The sequence below is a fragment of the Henckelia pumila genome, unplaced genomic scaffold (assembly GCF_033568475.1).
Source record: "Henckelia pumila isolate YLH828 unplaced genomic scaffold, ASM3356847v2 CTG_466, whole genome shotgun sequence".
Taxonomy (NCBI): Eukaryota; Viridiplantae; Streptophyta; class Magnoliopsida; order Lamiales; family Gesneriaceae; genus Henckelia; species Henckelia pumila.
Window position 1 is genome coordinate 874633 of NW_027331833.1, and position 20878 is coordinate 895510.

The 20878-nt window shown below is 34.9% G+C and overlaps 2 protein-coding genes across 2 annotated transcripts; both read left to right on the forward strand.

Moving 5' to 3' along the window:
* The first annotated feature begins 12585 nt into the window (after positions 1-12585).
* On the forward strand, positions 12586-14928 carry LOC140872595 (heat stress transcription factor C-1). The gene is made up of 2 exons (XM_073275487.1): positions 12586-13050; positions 14059-14928. Exons 1-2 carry the CDS (start codon positions 12817-12819, stop codon positions 14800-14802), a joined length of 978 nt encoding a protein of 325 aa, XP_073131588.1. The 5' UTR covers positions 12586-12816; the 3' UTR covers positions 14803-14928.
* A 238-nt stretch (positions 14929-15166) lies between these two features.
* On the forward strand, positions 15167-16518 carry LOC140872415 (uncharacterized). Its single transcript, XM_073275208.1, has 3 exons — positions 15167-15720; positions 15861-15942; positions 16294-16518. Exons 1-3 carry the CDS (start codon positions 15616-15618, stop codon positions 16422-16424), a joined length of 318 nt encoding a protein of 105 aa, XP_073131309.1. The 5' UTR covers positions 15167-15615; the 3' UTR covers positions 16425-16518.
* Positions 16519-20878: the final 4360 nt, after the last annotated feature.

The following is a 20878-nucleotide window of genomic DNA, read 5'->3' on the forward strand; positions in this document are numbered from 1 at the left end:
CATTTTTAGAAATCACTGAATTTGGATTCAGAAAAATTATCTTGACTTTAAAAGATGCATAAATGGTTTCTGTGTACATTGGTAAAATCAGTTTATCAATAAGAGTCACGATGAATTTTATATTAATTTCTATAATAACAGGCTTGACTTGTTGGCTTAAGTTATGGATTATGGGCCCTAAAGAGTTAGAGTCCTAATATAATAATAACTTAATCTAGTCTAGAAATTATCTATAAATATATGAGTAGTGTTCGAAAATCATAAGCATTCCATCTTGCAATTTTCGAAAATCACTCATAATATTCAAGGGGAATTTTCGAATTCCTCTGTCCCTTTTGAGAAAATTCGGTCTGTGATTTTTGTGAAAAATTACATTCCGAATTAACAGATCAAATCTGTTTATTCTCATCGATAAACATCTGATTGATTTCTAGTGCAATCAATCAGATGGTTTCTGTTTTCTGTTCGTGGACCTTATTCCGGAGATTGATCGTGAAGCCATCGGTTCCCGGGATATACAAGAAGAGCAGATTAAATTCTGTTGGTGTCCATAATCAAGCCGTTGCTTGAAGAAGTAAAAATTTAATTGTGATTTTATTTTTACTTGCATAATTTAATCGTAAAGTTTTGATACCCATGATATGGAATCGTTCCATATAGAAAAATAAAAATTTTTAAACTTTCGCTGCACCGGGTATCAATTCTTAATTGATCTGAACACGTTTTTCCAACAGTGCCATCAGAGACAGGTTGCTCTCAGATCAAACGATTAAATTAATCGATTGTACAAAATTTTTGGCCTCGGGTTTTTGAAACAAAAACAAAATTTTAAATTAAAATTTAATGGGCACATCGGGCAGCGAACGTCGCTGCCCAAGGGCAGCGAGCCCATCGCTGCCCAGGGCAGCGCACGGTGTTGCCCATGGGCAGCGACCGACGCTGCCCAAGGGGAAGCGACGGGCTGCCCTGCCTGGGCCCCATTTTGGGGCGCGGGCTGCCCGGGATTGTCCCGGGTAGCCCGGGAAAAATTAAAATTAATTTTTAATTAAAATTTTAATATTTTGGAATTTTAGTTTTTGGTTCGATCGAAAATTGTTTTTGATTGGTCCACGAGGCATCGGATCGAATTGTTCGAGTCTGAAATTTTTAAAATTGATTTTTGGATAAATTTGAATTTTTGGAAAATTTATAAATTTTATCCGTTAAATTAGATTTTATAAAATTAATTATTTTGGTACAATTGATGATAAAATATGATCTTATGTATGTATTAGATAAAATATGATTTTATCTTTTAATTATGATGTCATTTCATGTTATCCAATGTTTTAATTATTGAATTAACTATTGGATGAAAGGATGATCGATTGCCATGACCAATGTTTTAGGTGTATGTTAGATAATTTACATTTGGTTTTATTGTTGTTGGATTTTATTAATGGGCTTGGTTTATAGCCCAATTTGAATTGTCATTTGTAATAAAAAGTGGTTTTGGTTTATGGCCCGTTTCCACCCCTTAAATATGTATCCCCTACTTGTCATCGAAATTTATTGTAAATTTGTTAGACTTAGTGGGAGATAAAGATTTGAAGACAATGATGGGCCCAGCAGACGATAAAGACCAAAAAAATGTAAATGGAAGCTCAATGTAATAGGATTGCATTGCATACTTGCATATCACCTAGGATTGGCAACCACGGGTCGATTAGATAATGTGATCGATCATCCTTAAATAATATATGATATTATTGATGTATGCATGTTTAGACTAAATTGTATGAATCCCGCAAGCATACATAAATTGCATGATGAGACAGATTTTCAAAATTAAAAATCCCTCATTTTAAATATGATTTAAAATTGATATCAAGATTTATAAAAGAGAATTTAAATATTGTTTAAATGTTCCTACCTTCCATCAACGATCAATGTATGAGATGCTACCTGCAGATACGGTCCGGCTCATATTATTGGGGGGGCCCGTTCGTCGGAAAGTTGTACATTGGATCGACACATGTTGTAAGTTGGGTGGAACTCCCATGGAATTGACTCATATTATTGGGGGATCCACATGGCGACCGTCCATCACAACTTAATATTGATGGGTTATCTTGACATGTCACAATAAACGGCGTCATATTATTGGGCCCTTATTGGACATGAGGTAAAAACATGGGGGTTACTTTGGAAGTAATTGGGCTCTACCTTTTGAAAATTATGGTTGGCTGATATTATTCGGGACTATGATTTGTCAATTGGACTCCATGTTCCCACTAAGGAAAGGAGTTTTCCGTTTTCACTAGAGGGTAGTGAAATCGTTAAAATAGTGGGAGTGAAATTCATAAATTTAAATTTTGCCATATTTTATGTCTTAGTAAATTAATTAAACAATAACTGATTATTGTTTGTTTCTTTTCAGTATTTCATTACAATGAATTCGCGAAATCCACTATACTCAATTCTTGAACAAAACAAATTGACTGGCGCAAACTATACGGAATGGTTCAGTAAATTAAAGATTTTTCTAAACTCGGAGAAAATTTTCTACGTGTTAGAAAAGAATCCTCCAAAGGAAGCACCGGCTAATATAAGTCCGGAAGAATTGGCAAAACTTGATCAATGGTGGGACCATGATGTCAAGGCTAAATGCTATATGCAAGCTTCAATGTCTGATGAACTCCAGATGCGATTTGAGGATGTCGTGAATGCTGCTGACATACACATGCTCCTCAAGGAACTTTTTGGAGCTCAGTCAAGGTCGGAGAGATATGTCACTGTCAAAGAGCTCATGACATGCCGCATGCGAGATGGGACTTCGGTCCGTGAGCATGGGGTACACATGATTGGGCTCATTGAAAAGTTGGTAACACTCGATTTGACATTGGAGCATGAACTAAACGCGGACTTGTTACTCCTTTCACTTCCTTCGTCGTTTGACGGATTTGTGGTGAACTTCAATATGAACAAGATAGAGGCCACCCTTGAAGAGATGGTCAATATGCTTGTGTCTTATGAGGCCACATTAAAGAAGGATAAACCGGTACTCTTGCTTGGCTCCTCTTCTTACTCCAAGAAGGGGCTAAGTGGAAAGGGTAAGAAACGTTCTGCCCCACCCAAGAAAATTGTACCACAAAAGAAGGCCAAGACAAAATCTTCAAACGTGAACATATCCGAAGATGTTTGCCATCACTGCAAGAAACCCGGTCATTGGAAACGTAACTTCAAGGAATACCTTGAGCAGTTGCAAACTGCAAAGGGTATGTTTTATATTGAAATAAATGTTTCACTTAATACTACTTTTTGGGTATTGGATACCGGATGTGGATCTCACATTTGCAATGATTTGCAGGTGATGACAAGAAGTCGTAAGCTTAGGATGGGTGAGACCCAGCTGAGGCTCGGAAATGGTTCCAGAGTTGAAGCCAAAGCAGTGGGAGACGTTTATTTAGTTTTGCAGAACAATTTTAATATATTTTTTAGAGATGTTTTATTTGTGCCAGATTTAGTTTAAAACATTATTTCTGTTTCTATGCTTGATAGAGATGGTTTTTCTTGTAATTTTGTAAATGGGATTTGCAATATTTACAAGAATGAATGTTTGATTGGAAATGGACAACTTGAAAACGATCTATATAACTTAAAATTAAAAGACATTCCAATTAATTATGTTGATAAACCGGTAATAACAAATAAAAGGAAAAATGATAGTCAAAACCCGGCAAACCTTTGGCATGCTAGGATAGGTCATATTTCCTCAAGGAGGATGAACAAGCTAGTGGGAGAGGGCATGTTTGATATGTCTGATATTAACTCTCTACCTACTTGTGAGTCCTGCCTAAAAGGAAAAATGACTAAATCTCCTTTCAAAGGGAAGCCTGAGCGTAGTCAAAATCTGTTGGATTTGATCCATACAGATGTTTGCAGACCATTTAGTATCGGTACTAAATTTGGTCACACCTAATTCATTACCTTTACTGATGATTATTCGAGGTATGAGTATTTATATTTAATGAAATATAAGTCTGAATCATTTGAAAAGTTCAAAGAATTCAAGGCTGAAGTAGAAAACAAACAAGTTAGAAGTATTAAAGCACTTCGATCGGATCGAGGTGGAGAATACTTAAGTACCGAGTTTTTGAGCTATCTAAAAGAGAATGAGATTCTCTCTCAGTGGACTCTTCCTATGACACCTCAGCTGAATGGTGACTCGGAGCATCGCAATCGAACTTTGTTGGACATGGTTCAATCTATAATGAGCTTCACTGAGCTTCCACCTTCGTTTTGGGGCTATGCGCTTGAAACGACGGTATCGTTGTTGAACAATGTCCATACTTAAGCAGTAGATAAAACTCCATACGAGTTATGGAATGGCAAAGCTCCTAAGTATTCGTACTTAAGGATTTGGGGATGTCCTGCTTACGTGAAGCAGACAGTGGGAGATAAGTTGGATAGTCGATCCACCTTATATTATTTTGTAGGATATCCGAAGAATTCAATCGAATATTATTTCTATCATCCTACTTAAACAAAAGTGTTTATTTCAAGGAATGCCACCTTCATGGAGAAGGAGTTCTTATTATATAAGAAAGGCAAGATGATGAAACTCGAAGAAATTCGAGAAGAACCCGAGATACAAAATAATGATCCTACACCTCAGGAACCATTGATTGGCACGCCTATATCTAGGAGATCCGAGAGGACTTCTAGACCTCCTATTCAATATGGTCTTCTTCTTGAAGGGGATCAAAGTGAACCCGACATTGGATGTGATCCAAGAAACTTCAAGGAAACAATTTCTGATGCGGATTCTAATTTATGGCTTGAAGCTATGCAGTCGGAAATAGATTTGATGCATACAAACCAAGTTTGGTCTTTAGTAGATCCTCCCGATGGAATTGTTCCAATAGGGTGTAAATGGATCTACAAGAGAAAACTTGGGCCTGATGGTAAGGTACTTACCTACAAGGCACGATTGATAGCAAAAGGTTATACTCAAAGACAAGGAGTTGACTATGATGAAACTTTTTCACCAGTCGCAATGTTCAAGTCCATAAGAATCCTTATTGCCATAGCAGCATGGTATGACTATGAGATATGGCAAATGGATGTGAAGATTGCATTTCTTAATGGAAACATTAAGGAAGAAATCTATATGATGCAGCCCGAGGTATTCACATCCATGGGAAGTGAACATAAGGTATGCAAGCTTCAGAGATCAATTTATGGTCTCAAACAAGCATCAAGAAGTTGGAACCAGAAATTTGATGAAACAATAAAGGACTTTGGTTTCATCAAAAACCCGGAGGAACCGTGCGTGTACAAGAAAGTAGTTAAGGATGCGGTGACATTCTTAGTGCTTTATGTTGATGACATCCTACTCATTTGGAATGATGTAGGGATGTTTCAGTTAACAAAGATATGGTTATCAGGTAGATTCTCGATGAAGGATTTGGGTGAGGCATCCTATATTCTAGGGATACAGATCTATAGAGATAGATCTAAGAGAATGATAGGACTCACTCAAGCAACCTACATCGACACCATATTGAAAAGGTTTTCTATGGATGAGTCCAAGAGAGGACATCTACCTATGTGTCATGAAGTTTCTCTATCCAAGTCTATGTGTTCCAAGACTGACGAAGAGATAGAGAAAATAACACACATACCATATGCGTCAGCCATAGGTAGTATTATGTATGGGATGATATCTACCAGACCGGATGTAGCCTTTGCTCTGAGTGTCACGATCAGATATCAGGCCAACCTCGGTCAAATGCATTGGAAAGCCGTGAAGGATATTCTTAAGTACTTGAGAAGGACTAAGAATATATTCATGGTTTATGGAGGAAGAGAATTGAAATTGGAAGGCTATACCGACTCTAGCTTCCAAAGCGACATGTATGACTCGAAGTCAACCTCTGGATTTGTATTCATGCTCAATGGCGGTGCTGTCTCTTGGAAGAGTTCCAAGCAAGACACCACAGCGGATTCCACCACTGAGGCAGAATACATTGCAGCATCAGCTGCTGCTAAAGAGGCCATTTGGATGAGAAATTTCGTCCAAGAGTTGGGCGTAATTCCTGAAGCTGTTGGTCCAGTTCCGGTATACTGCGACAACACTGGTGCCATTGCTCAGGCAAAGGAACCAAGGTCTCATCAAAGATCCAAACACGTACTGAGGAAATACCACATCATTCGGGAGATTATGGAAAGAGGAGACATCACTGTCGAAAGAGTGGCCTCTACAGACAATATCGCTGATCCACTTACTAAACCCTTGCCAGGACCATTGTTTGACAAATATCGCGAAGTAATGGAATTGCGTAGTGTGACTAGTTTGCTTTAGGGCAAGTGGGAGATTGAATGAGTGGGTGCCCGGTTAGCCAACTTGTGGCTAAGGGCTTTTGTGACTCTATGTATAAACAATCTTTGTTTAATATAATTTACATTCATTAATGGCATTTTCTTTGTCTTTTTTCATATTGTTATATTGTGATATACTATTGATGTTTTGATAAAGACCTTGAATATACTATAGTGTAAGTAAGATGATATAGTGAATAAAGAGAGATCACTATTATGAAACACATCTTATAGTCACTGTATATTCTAAACAGTTCCTAGTCAATTGAGTCATCCGCTAATAAGGATAAGGATCGCTCGAGATTGAGACTAGCATTTGTGACGCCAAGTACCACGTTTCCTTGATAATGGACATGGAGATGTTCAAAGCATGCAAATGGATATTCATATGATGAATGATCGAACTACCCTATTCGGACTTTCCAAGTGGTTATCACTTATCGAGTGGATAAAGTCCGCGGTTTTGGTTGTACACCATTAGTCCTTACTACTTGAAACATCATTGAGATTCTATATGCTAGTACTGTACTTTGACTCTTTTACCGACTCTATTGGGGTCATCAGGTGTCGGAATTGGGTACAGTTATGACACATATAGGAGTCGATGCTTTGTTATCAAGGATTCACCACATACTTGCGAGTGTGGATATCCTATGCGATCTGAGGAGATATTAGTGTGAAGAATCTCTGGCCAGAGTACATGATGTGTTTTAGGTTACTCGGTTTTCCTAATAACACATGCGATGTCACTATTTGATCTCCAAGATATAATGCATAGTTATCGAATCTCGAATGACTCTCGATGCACCAATGGTTGTTGATTCGATCGGGATATCTGGATGAAGGGACCGTACTGTACGCTAACCAAAACCTACTGGTTCTTGCAGGCACTATCAGTGATACCTAGGAAATTATGGGACGATGTTGCTAGACGCTCTTACCATGATTCGTTGGGCAAGTTGGAAATTATTGTTCCGAGTCACAAGGAGTTGTGAGCCCACGGCTAGCTGTATCCCTGAACCATTGAGGGTCACACAAGTAATGGATTACTAAACCCCGTTGAGATAGTTAAATTTAAAGAGTTAAATTTAATGAAAGAGAAGTTGGACTTCTTAATTAAAGGGAGTGAAATTTCCTAAAATGACATAGGGATGAACATTTTTGGAAATCACTGAATTCGGATTCAGAAAAATTATCTTGACTTTAAAAGATGCAGAAATGGTTTTTTGTGTACATTGGTAAAATTAGTTTATCAATAAGAGTCACGATGAATTTTATATTAATTTCTATAATAACAAGCTTGACTTGTTGGGCTTAAGTTATGGATTATGGGCCCTAAGGAGTTAGAGTCCTAATATAATCATAACTTAATCTAGTCTAGAAATTATCTATAAATATATGAGTAGTATTCGAAAATCATAAGCATTCCATCTTGCAATTTTCAAAAATCACTCATAATATTCAAGGGGAATTTTCGAATTCCTCTGTCCCTTTTGAAAAAATTCGGTCTGTGATTTTTGTGGAAAATTACATTCCGAATTAACAGATCAAATCTGTTTATTCTCATCGATAAACATCTGATTGATTTCTAGTGCAATCAATCAGAGGGTTTCTGGTTTCTGTTCGTGGACCTTATTCCGGAGATTGATCGTGAAGCCATCGGTTTCCGGGATATACAAGAAGAGCAGATTAAATTCTGTTGGTGTCCATAATCAAGCCGTTGCTTGAAGAGGTAAAAATTTAATTGTGATTTTATTTTTACTTGCATAATTTAATCGTAAAGTTTTGATACCCATGATATGGAATCGTTCCATATAGAAAAATAAAAATTTTTAAACTTTCGCTGCACCAGGTATCAATTCTTAATTGATCTGAACACGTTTTTCCAACAGCTTTTTGGGACGAAACATCTTTTGAGTTTATAACCTTACATTGATACTTTTTTGAAAGGAAAAATATGCCTTGGATCCTTTCCTTTTAGAATTAAATCTTGAATATATGTTTTGCCTTTCTTTGAATATTTTCTATCCTTAATTATTAAGATTATGTCTTTATTAATTAAAATGATTGTTTCCTTCATTACAGAAACATAGCACAAGGAAACAAATATTGTGAAGATTGAAGCATGCAAGGAATGTAAAAGTAGAGCTGAACAAGAAAAAGTAACACACGAGACAGTGCTTGATCGACAGAACAGAGAAAACTCGAAATTAGTTGGAAGATCGTTGCCGCTTTGAAGTGTGTTCGTGAGAATACAATTTCTTGTCTACTATTCCTTGAAAGATCATTCAGGCGTCTACCTGCGGCTTCAACTTCTCTTTTACACTCTTGAGTTTTGTTTTTAATTTAGAACTGAATATAGAGTGTTGTTAGGATTTTTCAAAGTGTTGAGAATCTAACTTTGATTGGTTTACTAGAATTGATTTTTGTAATCAAATATTACTTTGTCCTAGTAAATTTTGTGTTTTTATTTCCGTTGCGTAATTATGCTTAATAATTCGTAATTATTCGTAATTCTCTATTACTGTTTGAACTTAATTGCTTACGTTGTTTTAGTAAGTATTGAACGATGTTGTTGCATCTCGATGTTGTTGACATCAAAGGACAACATTATAGTATTTGATTTCATATGTTTATGTCAATATCATGTTTAAATAAACCTTGCAAGTGGTATCAGAGTCTCCTCTTGATACACTAATTGCTGATTCTGATTATCTTATTTATTCATGATCATTATGGACTCATCCTCAGTAAACTCTTTCTTCAAACCTCCTGTCTTGGATGGTACAAAATACGCCATGTGAAAGACAGGAATTCGTTTTACCATAAAATCAATGAATGAGCGTGCATGACAAAGTATTCTCAATGGCTGGACTCCTCCAAGAAAATATCTTAGGTCCAGAGGGTGATTACATTCTCAAACCAGAAACAACTTGGACCACTGCGGAAGCAAAGATTTCAAGCTACAATGCAAAAACACTGAATGCAATATTCTCAACTGTTGATATGAGAATGTTTTGACCCATTGCGGATTGTGTTACTGCTAAAGACGCATGTGATGCTCTACAAGAATATTGTGAAAAAATTGAAAGCGTGAAACGAAATAGTATGAGGCTGCTAAATTCCAAGTTTGAAAATCTCGGGATGGAAGAAACTGAAACTATTGCAGCCTATTACCAGCGTGTTCGTTAGATATATTAACTTACCATTAATTTTATCGTCTCTTGGACTAAGTATCTCAAGCCAATCCTTTGAGCCGGTATACGAGCTGAGCCTTTTGTGGCAGTATCCAATCTGAGCCTTCTGGACTTGTGCTTAGATTTATTGGGTTTGACCGACCTCAACCAAACATACATCATTATCTATTATTAATAATATGAGTATTTACAAGTAACGTGCAAATTTTAGCTGCCAAATGGAAACCTAGCTAGCGCTCCCCTCTGGTTTTTTTTTTTAATTTAATATTTATAATTGAATAATATAAACTAAGTCAAACGTGTATGCGTATTAGTTAAGTGTTACATCCGATATAGTGATTCATCCTTTGGATGACGAACGACAATGCGCACGTCGAACAATAATTTAATAATTTATTATATTACGACACACAATTAATTTTATTTGAAAATATGTATCTAATAAATAAAATAGATATTATTGTACTAATTCAAGGATTATGGTAACTCTTCGTCTATAGATAATAGGCTACCCGAGAGTCAATCACAACCAACAAGTAATCACACAAAAAAAATGAAGAAAAATCCCAATAATTAGTAACTACATAAAAGTCAACCATATTTGTTTTCAATAAATCTCACTCGAAAGAATAATATTAATCATAATCAAAATTTCATCATGATGTCATTAAGTTGACATCGACCAAAAAATTCATATGTTTTTAAAAATCCCTATATAAAAATTGTATTTCTAAAAATTGGAAGACATAATATATTGTTATATTGTTCATGCATGTAACGAAAACACATGTAATTTAGTTTTGAAAAAACGAAAAATGAAGTGTTACAGTAAAATGAATGTATGAGTAAGGTTCCAATATTTTGAGGTGAAACTTTTTTTAGTTAGAGAAAAAATCTAAAATTTTTAGTTGTTGTTGTTGTTATTATTTTAGAAAAAGAAAAAAGAAAATAAAATTTATACAGCGTCATGTATAAGTAGAGTGAATCTTAAGTCAATGGCACTTCGAAGAGAAATTATGCGAAGTGAGTGCTCTAATTATTACACTGCAAGAAGATGCAACGGGGGTGTTTTTCAGTTTATTGGTGACAATATCCATAAAATATTTACGAAATTTTCAAACCTAATTTTTTAAATAAATGTGGGTTTCAGAAGGTCGAGCGCTTTTCTGTTTAATGAATGTTATAGCTAGTTGTGATGATTTTTTTAATCGTCTAGTAGCTCTAATAATGAATATTTTCGCTTTAAGAAAAATATATATATGAATTGAAGTTTATAACATTATCAAAATTATGAAAGAGAGTGAGGATCAAAGAAACAAATTAGATCCATATGGAATTGAAGTTTTGACTTTTTTCCCATAAACAATTGGGAGCCATACTTATTTATCAAAATTATATTTGAGATTGGATACTCGAATAACCAAGTCGAACCAAAACAGTTATATAAGTTTCTGAATCTTTATAATTTAGTAGAGATTTATTTTATTTTCATGGTGAGTACATTGAACATTGTTTTATTCAATAAATCAAAAAGGTGATTTTATATCAGTTATTCGATTTGATTAGTTTGATACTTTTTTTAAAAAAATCATAAAAACTTATTAGATTACTTAGCAAGAAAAAAAAGGAAGAATTCAGTTCGATCATTTTTTTTTATCAATTCGTAATCGAATCGAATCAAATGGTGTACTTAAATGATATTAGAGGCTGGTGTAATAAATTACATGAATGGTAGATTTTTTTTCTTAGAAAAAGATTACAATTATTTTTGTTTTAAAAAATAAGAATAAGTATAGAAAAAGCAGTGCTGGTTTGATTTCAAAATTTGGCCCACTTGGCCCGTCAAAAAAACAAAAAACAAATCTGACCCACTTGGCAACACAATGATTGTTTGTAGGCATTTATATAGATATTCAGCTAATGGGAAACAAGTTGATGCCCGTACTATGTCTCGAGGTCTAGATATTGTTGAATTTTATATTATTACTAATATTTTAAAAACCTTATAATTTCTTTTTTAAAAAATAAATTTGGATCTCCCAACTACATTTTGTTTTTTATTATATATTTTTTATTTTATATATTGTGTCAGATATATTTTATTAGGTTGCGATTTGATGGTTGGATTTCACCTTTATGAATTTTGATTGTGGTTTTGCTATTACAATGAAACAATATGTCAAATCTAATTCACGTATTACTGATTCACATATAGTAATACAAAATAAAACAAATTTAAATGCACAATTATTAAATGAACTTAAACTATCATAATTAATGTGAAATATTATATAAAAATGTAAGAAGTGGACATGAAGTTTTTAGTTTTACTTCTTTAAACACAAAAAATACACCTCATAGAAAAATTCAAACCAATATGATTCAGGTCTAAAAAAGATCTACAAGTATAGTATTTTACTCATTAATAATACGATACCTCATATGATTTTTTTTTTAAAAGTAAAAATTTTGGAGTCGTTTGAAAGTTAATGTGTTCTTTCGTGGTTGAGTTCTTGCAATCCAGAGTATATTACGGTCAATATTGATTTAACCATCACTAAAACATATATTTAACGTATTTGAACTAATGACGGATATCATCATCCCAACTCGTCTATTTGACGGTGCGTAACGGCCAATCCGTCAATATTTAGTTATATTCGACGAGTTGGAGCAGCCTGCAACCCACAAATTGACGGATCGAACCACCATTAGACGAATTAAAAATTTGTCAACTCATTTCAATTATACAGCGGGACGAGACGGGCCAACCCAACCCAAACACAAGGGACATAAGCCACACTTGCACATGTCTACCGTCACCACCGTCTCATCTCCCGATTCGCTTCGCTGTATGGCCAGCTGAATCCATCATTGGGGCGTTGTCCACTGAGAGGTCGAAACGTAGCACTTTCAAAATTAAATATTTTCACAAGCATAACTCTCACGAACGGCGCGTGTATTTCAACTTCGGCAAAAATATCAAAACCCCCATTTTACGATAAGGAAGGCGAGGAAAAAGACACGAGGGATCCCATTTCTCGTCCCCTAAAATATCAATCTTATTTGGCCATTCCTGCGACCTCCACGTATCCACTTCCTGGCATCGTACAATCCCGAGCTCTTCCTCGCTTTATATCACGGTGCCCTGTTACCATTGGCATCGAACCCATCTTTCGATTCTTCTGTTGTTTTGCAAAAATTGTTTATTTTTCCGTTTGATTCTTGGAGATCCCTCTTTGGAGTGGAGGAATTTATGCATGGAATGGAGGCTGATACTGGTAACAGTTACAGCAATGGTGTGGTTGCGCCGTTTGTGTTGAAGACTTATCAGATGGTGAACGGCGCGACCACCAATGGGTTGATAGCATGGGGGAATGGCAATAACAGTTTCATCATTGTGGAGCCGCTGAGTTTTTCGCAGACCATTTTGCCGGTGTATTTCAAGCACAATAATTTCTCCAGCTTCGTGCGTCAGCTCAATACCTATGTAAGTAGTTGATTGACTAGATAGTTTTTTGCATTTGGTATGAAAATTCGGTGGAATATGGATCCGTATTGTTCCTCGAATGGAAAGTTTGTACTTTTGTGTTTTCGAAATTGGGATTTTTGTCTATTTCTTAAAAGAAATTATGGGCATTCTTCGCTTTCAGAATTCAGAGCAGCACAGGCATTTAAAACTTTGGCGTTTTGCTATTCGGAGTAGAAGGGGAGAATCAATACACTGTCCTTCTTGAACTTGATTTTATTTTTGGAAACGAAATTTGAATTTTTTCAAAACTTTGGTCCGATACTTCTTGTTTTGTCGAAACAAGGGACTTCTCTCTATCATTTGAAGATGCTAAAATAAATTGGGTTTTAAAGAAATGGATAGTTGTTAATTTGCAGAAAAGATGAAGCATTATCTATATATATATCAACTAGGATGTCAAGCTGAGTTGTCTTGATTGAAGAACATAAATAACCAATCCAGACTAGTTGAATTGGATGCATTATATGGGAAGCACGTCCAGTGTCTATCTCGCTTCACAAAATCCAGACTCTTGCTTTACTATAGTGAATCACACAAGTGACTATACTATACTGTCTGTGGGTTCGCCTTCTTTTCGGTAAAATTTCTGTATGGCATTCTTTACTTACTGTTATGATCTTTGAATCCATATGTTAATAACACACCGTCTGCAAGACGATAAAATGATTTATAACTTGAGGATGTAGCTATTTTTAACTCAATATTGAGCCGAACAAAAGATGAACTAGGATGTGGAGTCTTGAGAACTAACATAAAGTGAAGTGGGAATGTTTGTCAGTAAACTGGTGCATGTTTATGGTGACACCAAACCTTAATTACAGAAATAGCTTTGCGTGAAAGGGATATAAATTGGAACCTTGAGTATTTGATTTGTCATTAACCTTTTTCCAGAGCTTTATGGATGTTTTATAATTTTGTATTTTTTGTGCAAAAGTTTTCCATCATTTTTGTATTTAATTTCCTCAGGGTTTTAGAAAGGTTGATCCTGATAGGTGGGAGTTCGCAAACGAATGGTTCTTACGTGGGCAAACGCAACTGTTGAGCAACATTGTCCGGAGAAAGCACAGCAGCAAAAACTTCGCGTCATATCACAGAAATGAAGATGGTGAAGAGGAGGAGTTGGTACTGGAGATCACAAAACTAAAGCAAGAGCAGAAGAGTTTAGAACAAGAGATTCAAAGCATGAACCGGAGGCTTGAGGCGACCGAGAGAAGACCTCAACAGATGATGACTTTCTTGAACAAAGTAGTGGAAGACCCTGGGATTTTACCTCGAATGATGCTCGAGAAAGAGAAATTGAAACAGATAACATCTGGAAACAATGAAAAGAAGAGGAAGGTTTTGGTCTCTGCAAATTCTTCGAATTCTTCGCCAGAAATGGCTTTGCCAAGTTCATCAATCAACAGTGAAGAAGATCATGAAGGTAATACCATGAAGGAGACAGGACCAATCTCTTCTTCAGATTCTCTCGTGATGTCGTACCCTGAAGGGTCGAATCATTTTTCCATAATCAGTCAAGAACATCATGATGGCACTTTCCTGAGCTCATTAACCGGTGGTTCCATGGCGGTTTCACCTCTGTTAAATGATGATCTCCGGTATAGTTATGGGGGCGGAGTGCTTACCGGTTTGCTCGAAGAGCAAGCGGGTGGGGAGAATGGCAGTGTAACACCACCATATCCGTTCTCACTCTTTGGTGTTGGGTTTTAGTAAGTTCTGTATTATTTCATTTGGGACTCAGAGCCTATTTATTAGTCAAATTCGTAAGGTTCATTGTGTATTCAGTCATATTATATTTTCAAAAAGTTATAATGGAACAAATATAAAGTTCCAATAGGGATCTGTTTGCCATTGTTTTTGGTTTAGCTTCACGTAGAGGTCTTTAGGAATTGATTTTCATATAACTGTAATTTATTGTGATCCGAAATAATTTTTGATCACTCAAAACAAAAAAAAAAAAAGCAAAAAATAAACACATAAAACCCACTTCATAGTCTGACTAATTTTATTTTTCATAACAATTTAAATTTAAACTGAATTTGACTTGATTGAACTAATCTAACTAATTGGCATTGCAATCGACAGTTTCAGTCTTAGAAGCAACCTTATTACAATATTTACATGTAAAGCAAGTTCAATGTGTTGTGGGGGCTGCTTGTCGAGTGAGTCTATGATACACTAGGATTTCTACTCCAGTGTTTTGGTGAAGACTCACCCCAGCTAGCCGGAGGAATAAAAGCATCTATGTCAGCTCAGACTTCACCATTTCACAAGCACAGTTGTCATTCATAAGCCTCCGTTTTATTCAACACAGAGCGCATCATTTGTGTGTGAGTGTGTGTGTGTAATATCATATCAAAATAAAATAAAATAAAATAAAATAAGATGGCATGGTCCTGTCACTTTGGTTAAGTAAATGTTGGTAAATCATTTTCACTCTCTACAAAAACTCTTGAGCTTTTGGCCTTAAAACTTCCTATTTTGTGATACTTGGTTACTGAATATTATGCGAGGAGTGATACAATGTTTGGATGGCAAAAGAATGAGCTCGTTGCCCCCGCGTCTAAGGGCGCCCCTCGCCCACAAACCAGCACCCTTGCAGCCATCGAGTCTTTAGCCATACCTCTTGTGAGTTTTCTCTGCATTTCATCCCCATTTTGTGGTTCTTCTAAGTGTTCACTCTCTGCTAGTTTCCCACGTCAAAATAATAAACTTGATGACGACGCAGTTTCTCTCCATCTCTTATCCTTTTCTTTCATTATTGGTAGGTTCAAGAAGTGGTGTTCTTGGCGGATTTCTGCTGCGCAAGGTGCCAACAAAGGGTGGCTGAAATCATGTCCGGAATGAATGGTGGCAAGTCTCTGTTCTTCGAATTTAACTCGAGTCTTGGTTCAGTTAAAGATTTTGTGCACTTAGGACCAATCTTCAGAAATCAGCAGTAGCTGTTGGATTCCATTTACTCCTAGGATTCCTTTGATGCAATAATATTGTGCGTGTGGCCCTGGCAAGTTATGGTTCATCGTACTGATTTTGAAGTACATACAGTTCAGTTACTGTTGTTTGAGGAATTAATAGTGCCATCTTAAAACAGGACAAACAAAACGACTTTAGCACTTTTAATGTAACCTCAAACAGGTCTAATTCCTTTTCGTCGGTTGGCAAGTATATATACTGATCGAGTGCTTCTCATTTATGAATTAGGAGTGACTCAATCTTTGATGATCAGTGTTTTGGACAAGAAGGTGACGCTCACTTGTGCATATCCAATTGCTCAACCACGGATCGTCACCCCTGTCCACGGGACTTCGTGGATTCGCCTTTTTCGCTCTTGAAGGCGTTCTTCGTGCGCTACATGATCGCTGATATATAATCTGATAATATGTGAATAGTGCAAGTATATATTGATCTTCCATTTCAAGTTGTGTGTAAAGTGTTCAGAAGTTGATAGCTTTGGACGTGCATTTAATTAATTTAATCAAAGATTTTATCTACTATAATCTAAATACGCCAGTTTAAATTGTGAAATTACTTATTTATCCTTCCAACTACCATGTGAGTTTCCCTTCTTTTCTTCTTACATTTTCGCGTATTCTCTTTCCACATATTTCCGCTTCTTTTCTTCTTAACAAAAATCGATTCTTTTCTTCTTCTTTTTTTCTTAACAATAATAGCACTTAATTTCATTATTGCCCATTAATACAAGCTCCCATTATTGCCTACCGTTTCTTACCTTCTCATTTCTTTGTGCATTCGTGCTTCATTATTTTGCATTTGTGGTCTGCTCCTTTTATTTTCCCACTATCGTTCTACTGAATCTCATGACACCGGGCAGGAGCTCGGCTGTCGTCTCGGGCTTTCTCGCAAGGCCTGTGCTACTTTCTCCCACCTGTGTTTTTCTTCTGTTCTTCTTCATGTCATTCTTTCCAAAATTCATGTCGTTATTTTCCTTTGGCTTTGAATGGTTTATAAGGTACTTTTTAAATATGGCAGCACCATTTCTGAGGTTTCGCACGTTGGTTCCTCTGCTTCCCCCGCTTCCAATTGTTAGATACCGTTCTTTGCTCCTTGTTTTATTTGCGTACATATTATCTTTCTCTCGTCCAATGATATTTTTTAATGTTGCAGCACAAATTGGGTTTGTTCCTGTGGCATGTCGTCCTAATCGTAAGTGTTAGGTGATGTTTTGTCTCGAAATTTTTCCCTTGGAACTCTGCCTCAAATGTTTGTTTTTATTCCCCAAATGCATCCCTTTTTCTTTTTAATTCCAAACTTTCAATTCAGACAATGAAGGAGACATTTTGCTGATGTGTGGCTTACCATTGGTGCCTCCGTGTCGTTTTTGTGGCGCGCATAGATTTATTTTTGAACCTCCATCTTTTTGTTGCGCTTGTGGTAAGATTAGGTTGTCATCGCATGTTACTCCAGCAGCATTGCTGGAATTATTCACCGACCATCGTCTATTTTGTTCTTTCATATCCTTACTGGTTTTCCAAATTAATCCTGCGTAACTATGCTGACTGAATTTTTTAAGCTTCACAATCCAGTAAAGCAGCAAAGTTTTTGTATTTTAAATTCCCTGAGAATTTTGTTTGGAAACAACCGATTGGAACTTGGAAACCAAGGAAACAAAGACAGGTTATCGGGCATATGTTAACTCGGCAAATCCTGCAGAAGGTGAAAGGTATTATTTGCGTCTATTACTTCTTCATGTTCGAGGCCCTAAGTCCTACTGTGATTTGTTAAATATCGGCGGCAGATTGTGCTTAACTTTCAAGGATGCTGCACAACGTAGGGGTTACTAGAAAGTGACAGGAGTAATTTTGAGTGTTTGAATGAGGCAGCGAGTTTTCAGATAATATAATGCACGCTGAAATCGCTCTTAGCCATCACATAGGAAAAAAGATTTTAATTCCTCGGATACCTTTATCTGCGATTGAGAACGAAGGTTACCCATTTCAATTCAAGCGGAAGCAGTTTCCCATCAGGTTGTATTTTGCAATGACCATTAACAAATCCAAGGTCAGACAATCCCGATAATTGGTGTGAATTTACCCGATCTTGTCTTCTCACATGGGCAGCCGTATGTTGCTATGCCCGGAGGTATTCCATGAAATTTATTAGATTTTTAATTAAACCTGATGTTGGCAAAATTATGATATTCGCTTACCAAAAATGTTGTATATAAACAAGTATTGGAAGAAGGCTTCGTTTAATCCTTTCAAGTTTGACATTTCACCTTCAATATATGATTATGCTGTTTTCATTAGAGTAGCTACAAAAGTTTCTTTCTCTTTTTACAAAAACTACTAAGTAATTTATTACCTAAAATTTCAATTCCACCATAGTAGCTTAAAATATTTAAGATATTTAAATTTTTTTCGTATGTTTTTCCCAACCTTCCTATAATGAAATATTCTTTCTTTATTTATTTATTCATTCCTTTTTATTCAAAGAAATCCATTAATAAATACTTCTTGAAATTATACCTACTTTTTCAAAACAACGATTACTCATAGAATATTTATTAGCAAGTTTCGTTGTAAAAAATCAAATCAATAAATATTTTTTGTTATTACTTTGCATAATCTTAGTCTGACCGTATTAATCTAAAAATTTTGAGATTCATAAATTTTAAAAAACATTAATATTATATAACACAATACATTTTTTCTTTTAAAAAAAATTAATTAACTATCTATTTTTATCAAAAGTTTTGTTTTTCGTTCAACAGCAATACCTTACTAACACTTGTATAAATAATGTTAAGAAAACTCAAAAATACTTTGTTACATGACAATTACAAATACATCTAATTTACTAAAAATAATTTAAAAAGTTTTGATATTTTCGAATTTTTTTGAAATAAAATTCTAAAAATATGATTTTCTAAATAAAACCACTTTTTCCGTCTTTTATAAGTTATTGAGCTTCCATTAGTGTATAATGAACACACTTTATTCTATTAATATTATCTTACAACTCATAACTTCGAAATGTATCATGGAATATTTATAAGCAAGTTTCGTTGTAAAAAAAAAAAACAAACAAACAAATCGATAAAAAAATTTTGTTTATTACTTTGAATAATCATAGTATGATCATATTAATGTAAAAATTTTTAGATTCATAAGTTTAAAATTAAATATATTTTATAACACATTAAATTTTTTCTTAAAAAGAGATAATTAATTAACGATCTATTTTATCAAAAGTTATTTTTTCTTCCAACAACATTACTTTACTATCGCATGCATGAACAATGTCCAAAAAACTATTAAATAGTTTGTTACATAACAAATTATAAATACATCTAATTTACTTAAAATAATTTAAAACGTTTTAATATATTATAATATTTTTGAAATAAATTTCTGAACAAATGATTTTCTAAAGACAAAACCACTTATCTTCATTTTTTATATTTAATGAATATTCATTAAACTTGTGGTTACTTTTTCGTAAAATTTTGACCGCATTAATTTTAATATTTTAAGATTCATAAGTTTAAAATAAATAAATATTTTATAACACATTTTATTTTTTCGTAAAAAAATAATCAATTAACAATATATTTTTATCAAAAGCCTGACTTTTCGTCAAATCGCATTCATTTACTGACACATATATGAATAATTAAAAAAAACTTATATGTAGTTTGTTAAACAACAAATTACGAATACGTCTAATTAACTTAAAATAATTTAATATATATTTTCTAATGTTTTAGTAATAAATTTCTAAAAATGTGATTTTTTAAAAAAAATATACAACTTCTCTTCATCTTTTATATGTATGGGTGAATACTCAGCACACTATATTCTATTAATCTAATCTTACAAGATAGTGTACGTATCATGACTTCGAAATATATTATGGAATATTTATAAGCAAGGTTAGTCGTAAAAAAATTCAAATTGATGAAAAATCGTAGTCAGATCGTATAAATTTTAAAATGTTAGGATTCATAAGTTTAAATAAATGAATATTTATAACACACTACATTTATTTAAAAATAATAATTAATTAACGAACTATTTGTTGGAAATTGTTATTGAATGAATTGTGGAAGAAATAGGCTTGAAAAGCTTGTCCCAAATGGCTTGAAAAGTTTGTCCCAAGTATTACAAATAATTTGAATTTGGTGAAATAAATTGGAGGAAAATGGGGAATTGGTTGTCTCACATTGGTACAACTTTAATTTGTTGCTCACCTTATATCATCCAACTTTGGATTATGGAATTCGGCCTTTAGGGCACCGGATGTTTTGTAAAGGGACAAGACGCTAATCGATTCAACAAACACGCGCGCGCGGCCGACCGGCTCGGCGTGGCGAGGCGAGGTCTTATGATCAACTTGCGAGACAGTGGCCTTCAGAAAAATTGGCCGACCGATCGGTAAAAAACTACCGACCGAGCGCACCCTTATTTGAGCGAGACAGAAAGTTTGTCAAAAGTGGGGCGCTCGATCGGTCAAAAATTACCGACCGAGTGCACCTTCTACAGTCCGAAAATTGCGTCTCTTTTTGGGCTTTTTCTATTATGGGTTGTATCCTTACGCCATAAAACGTGTTTTTTGAAGTCATAGTATATATATATATGACTGTTATAACGCAGATGTATAATCTGAAACATCTGATAACGTAATACATCAGATTTCTCTGTGAATTCTTTCCTCTCTCTCACAAAAAAAAAGTTAATACATATTTTAGTTCGACGAAGATCGAGATATTTGTTGTGCTGCTATATCTCGGTTGTATAATCGTTGTATCTTAGAGACAATTGCCGCC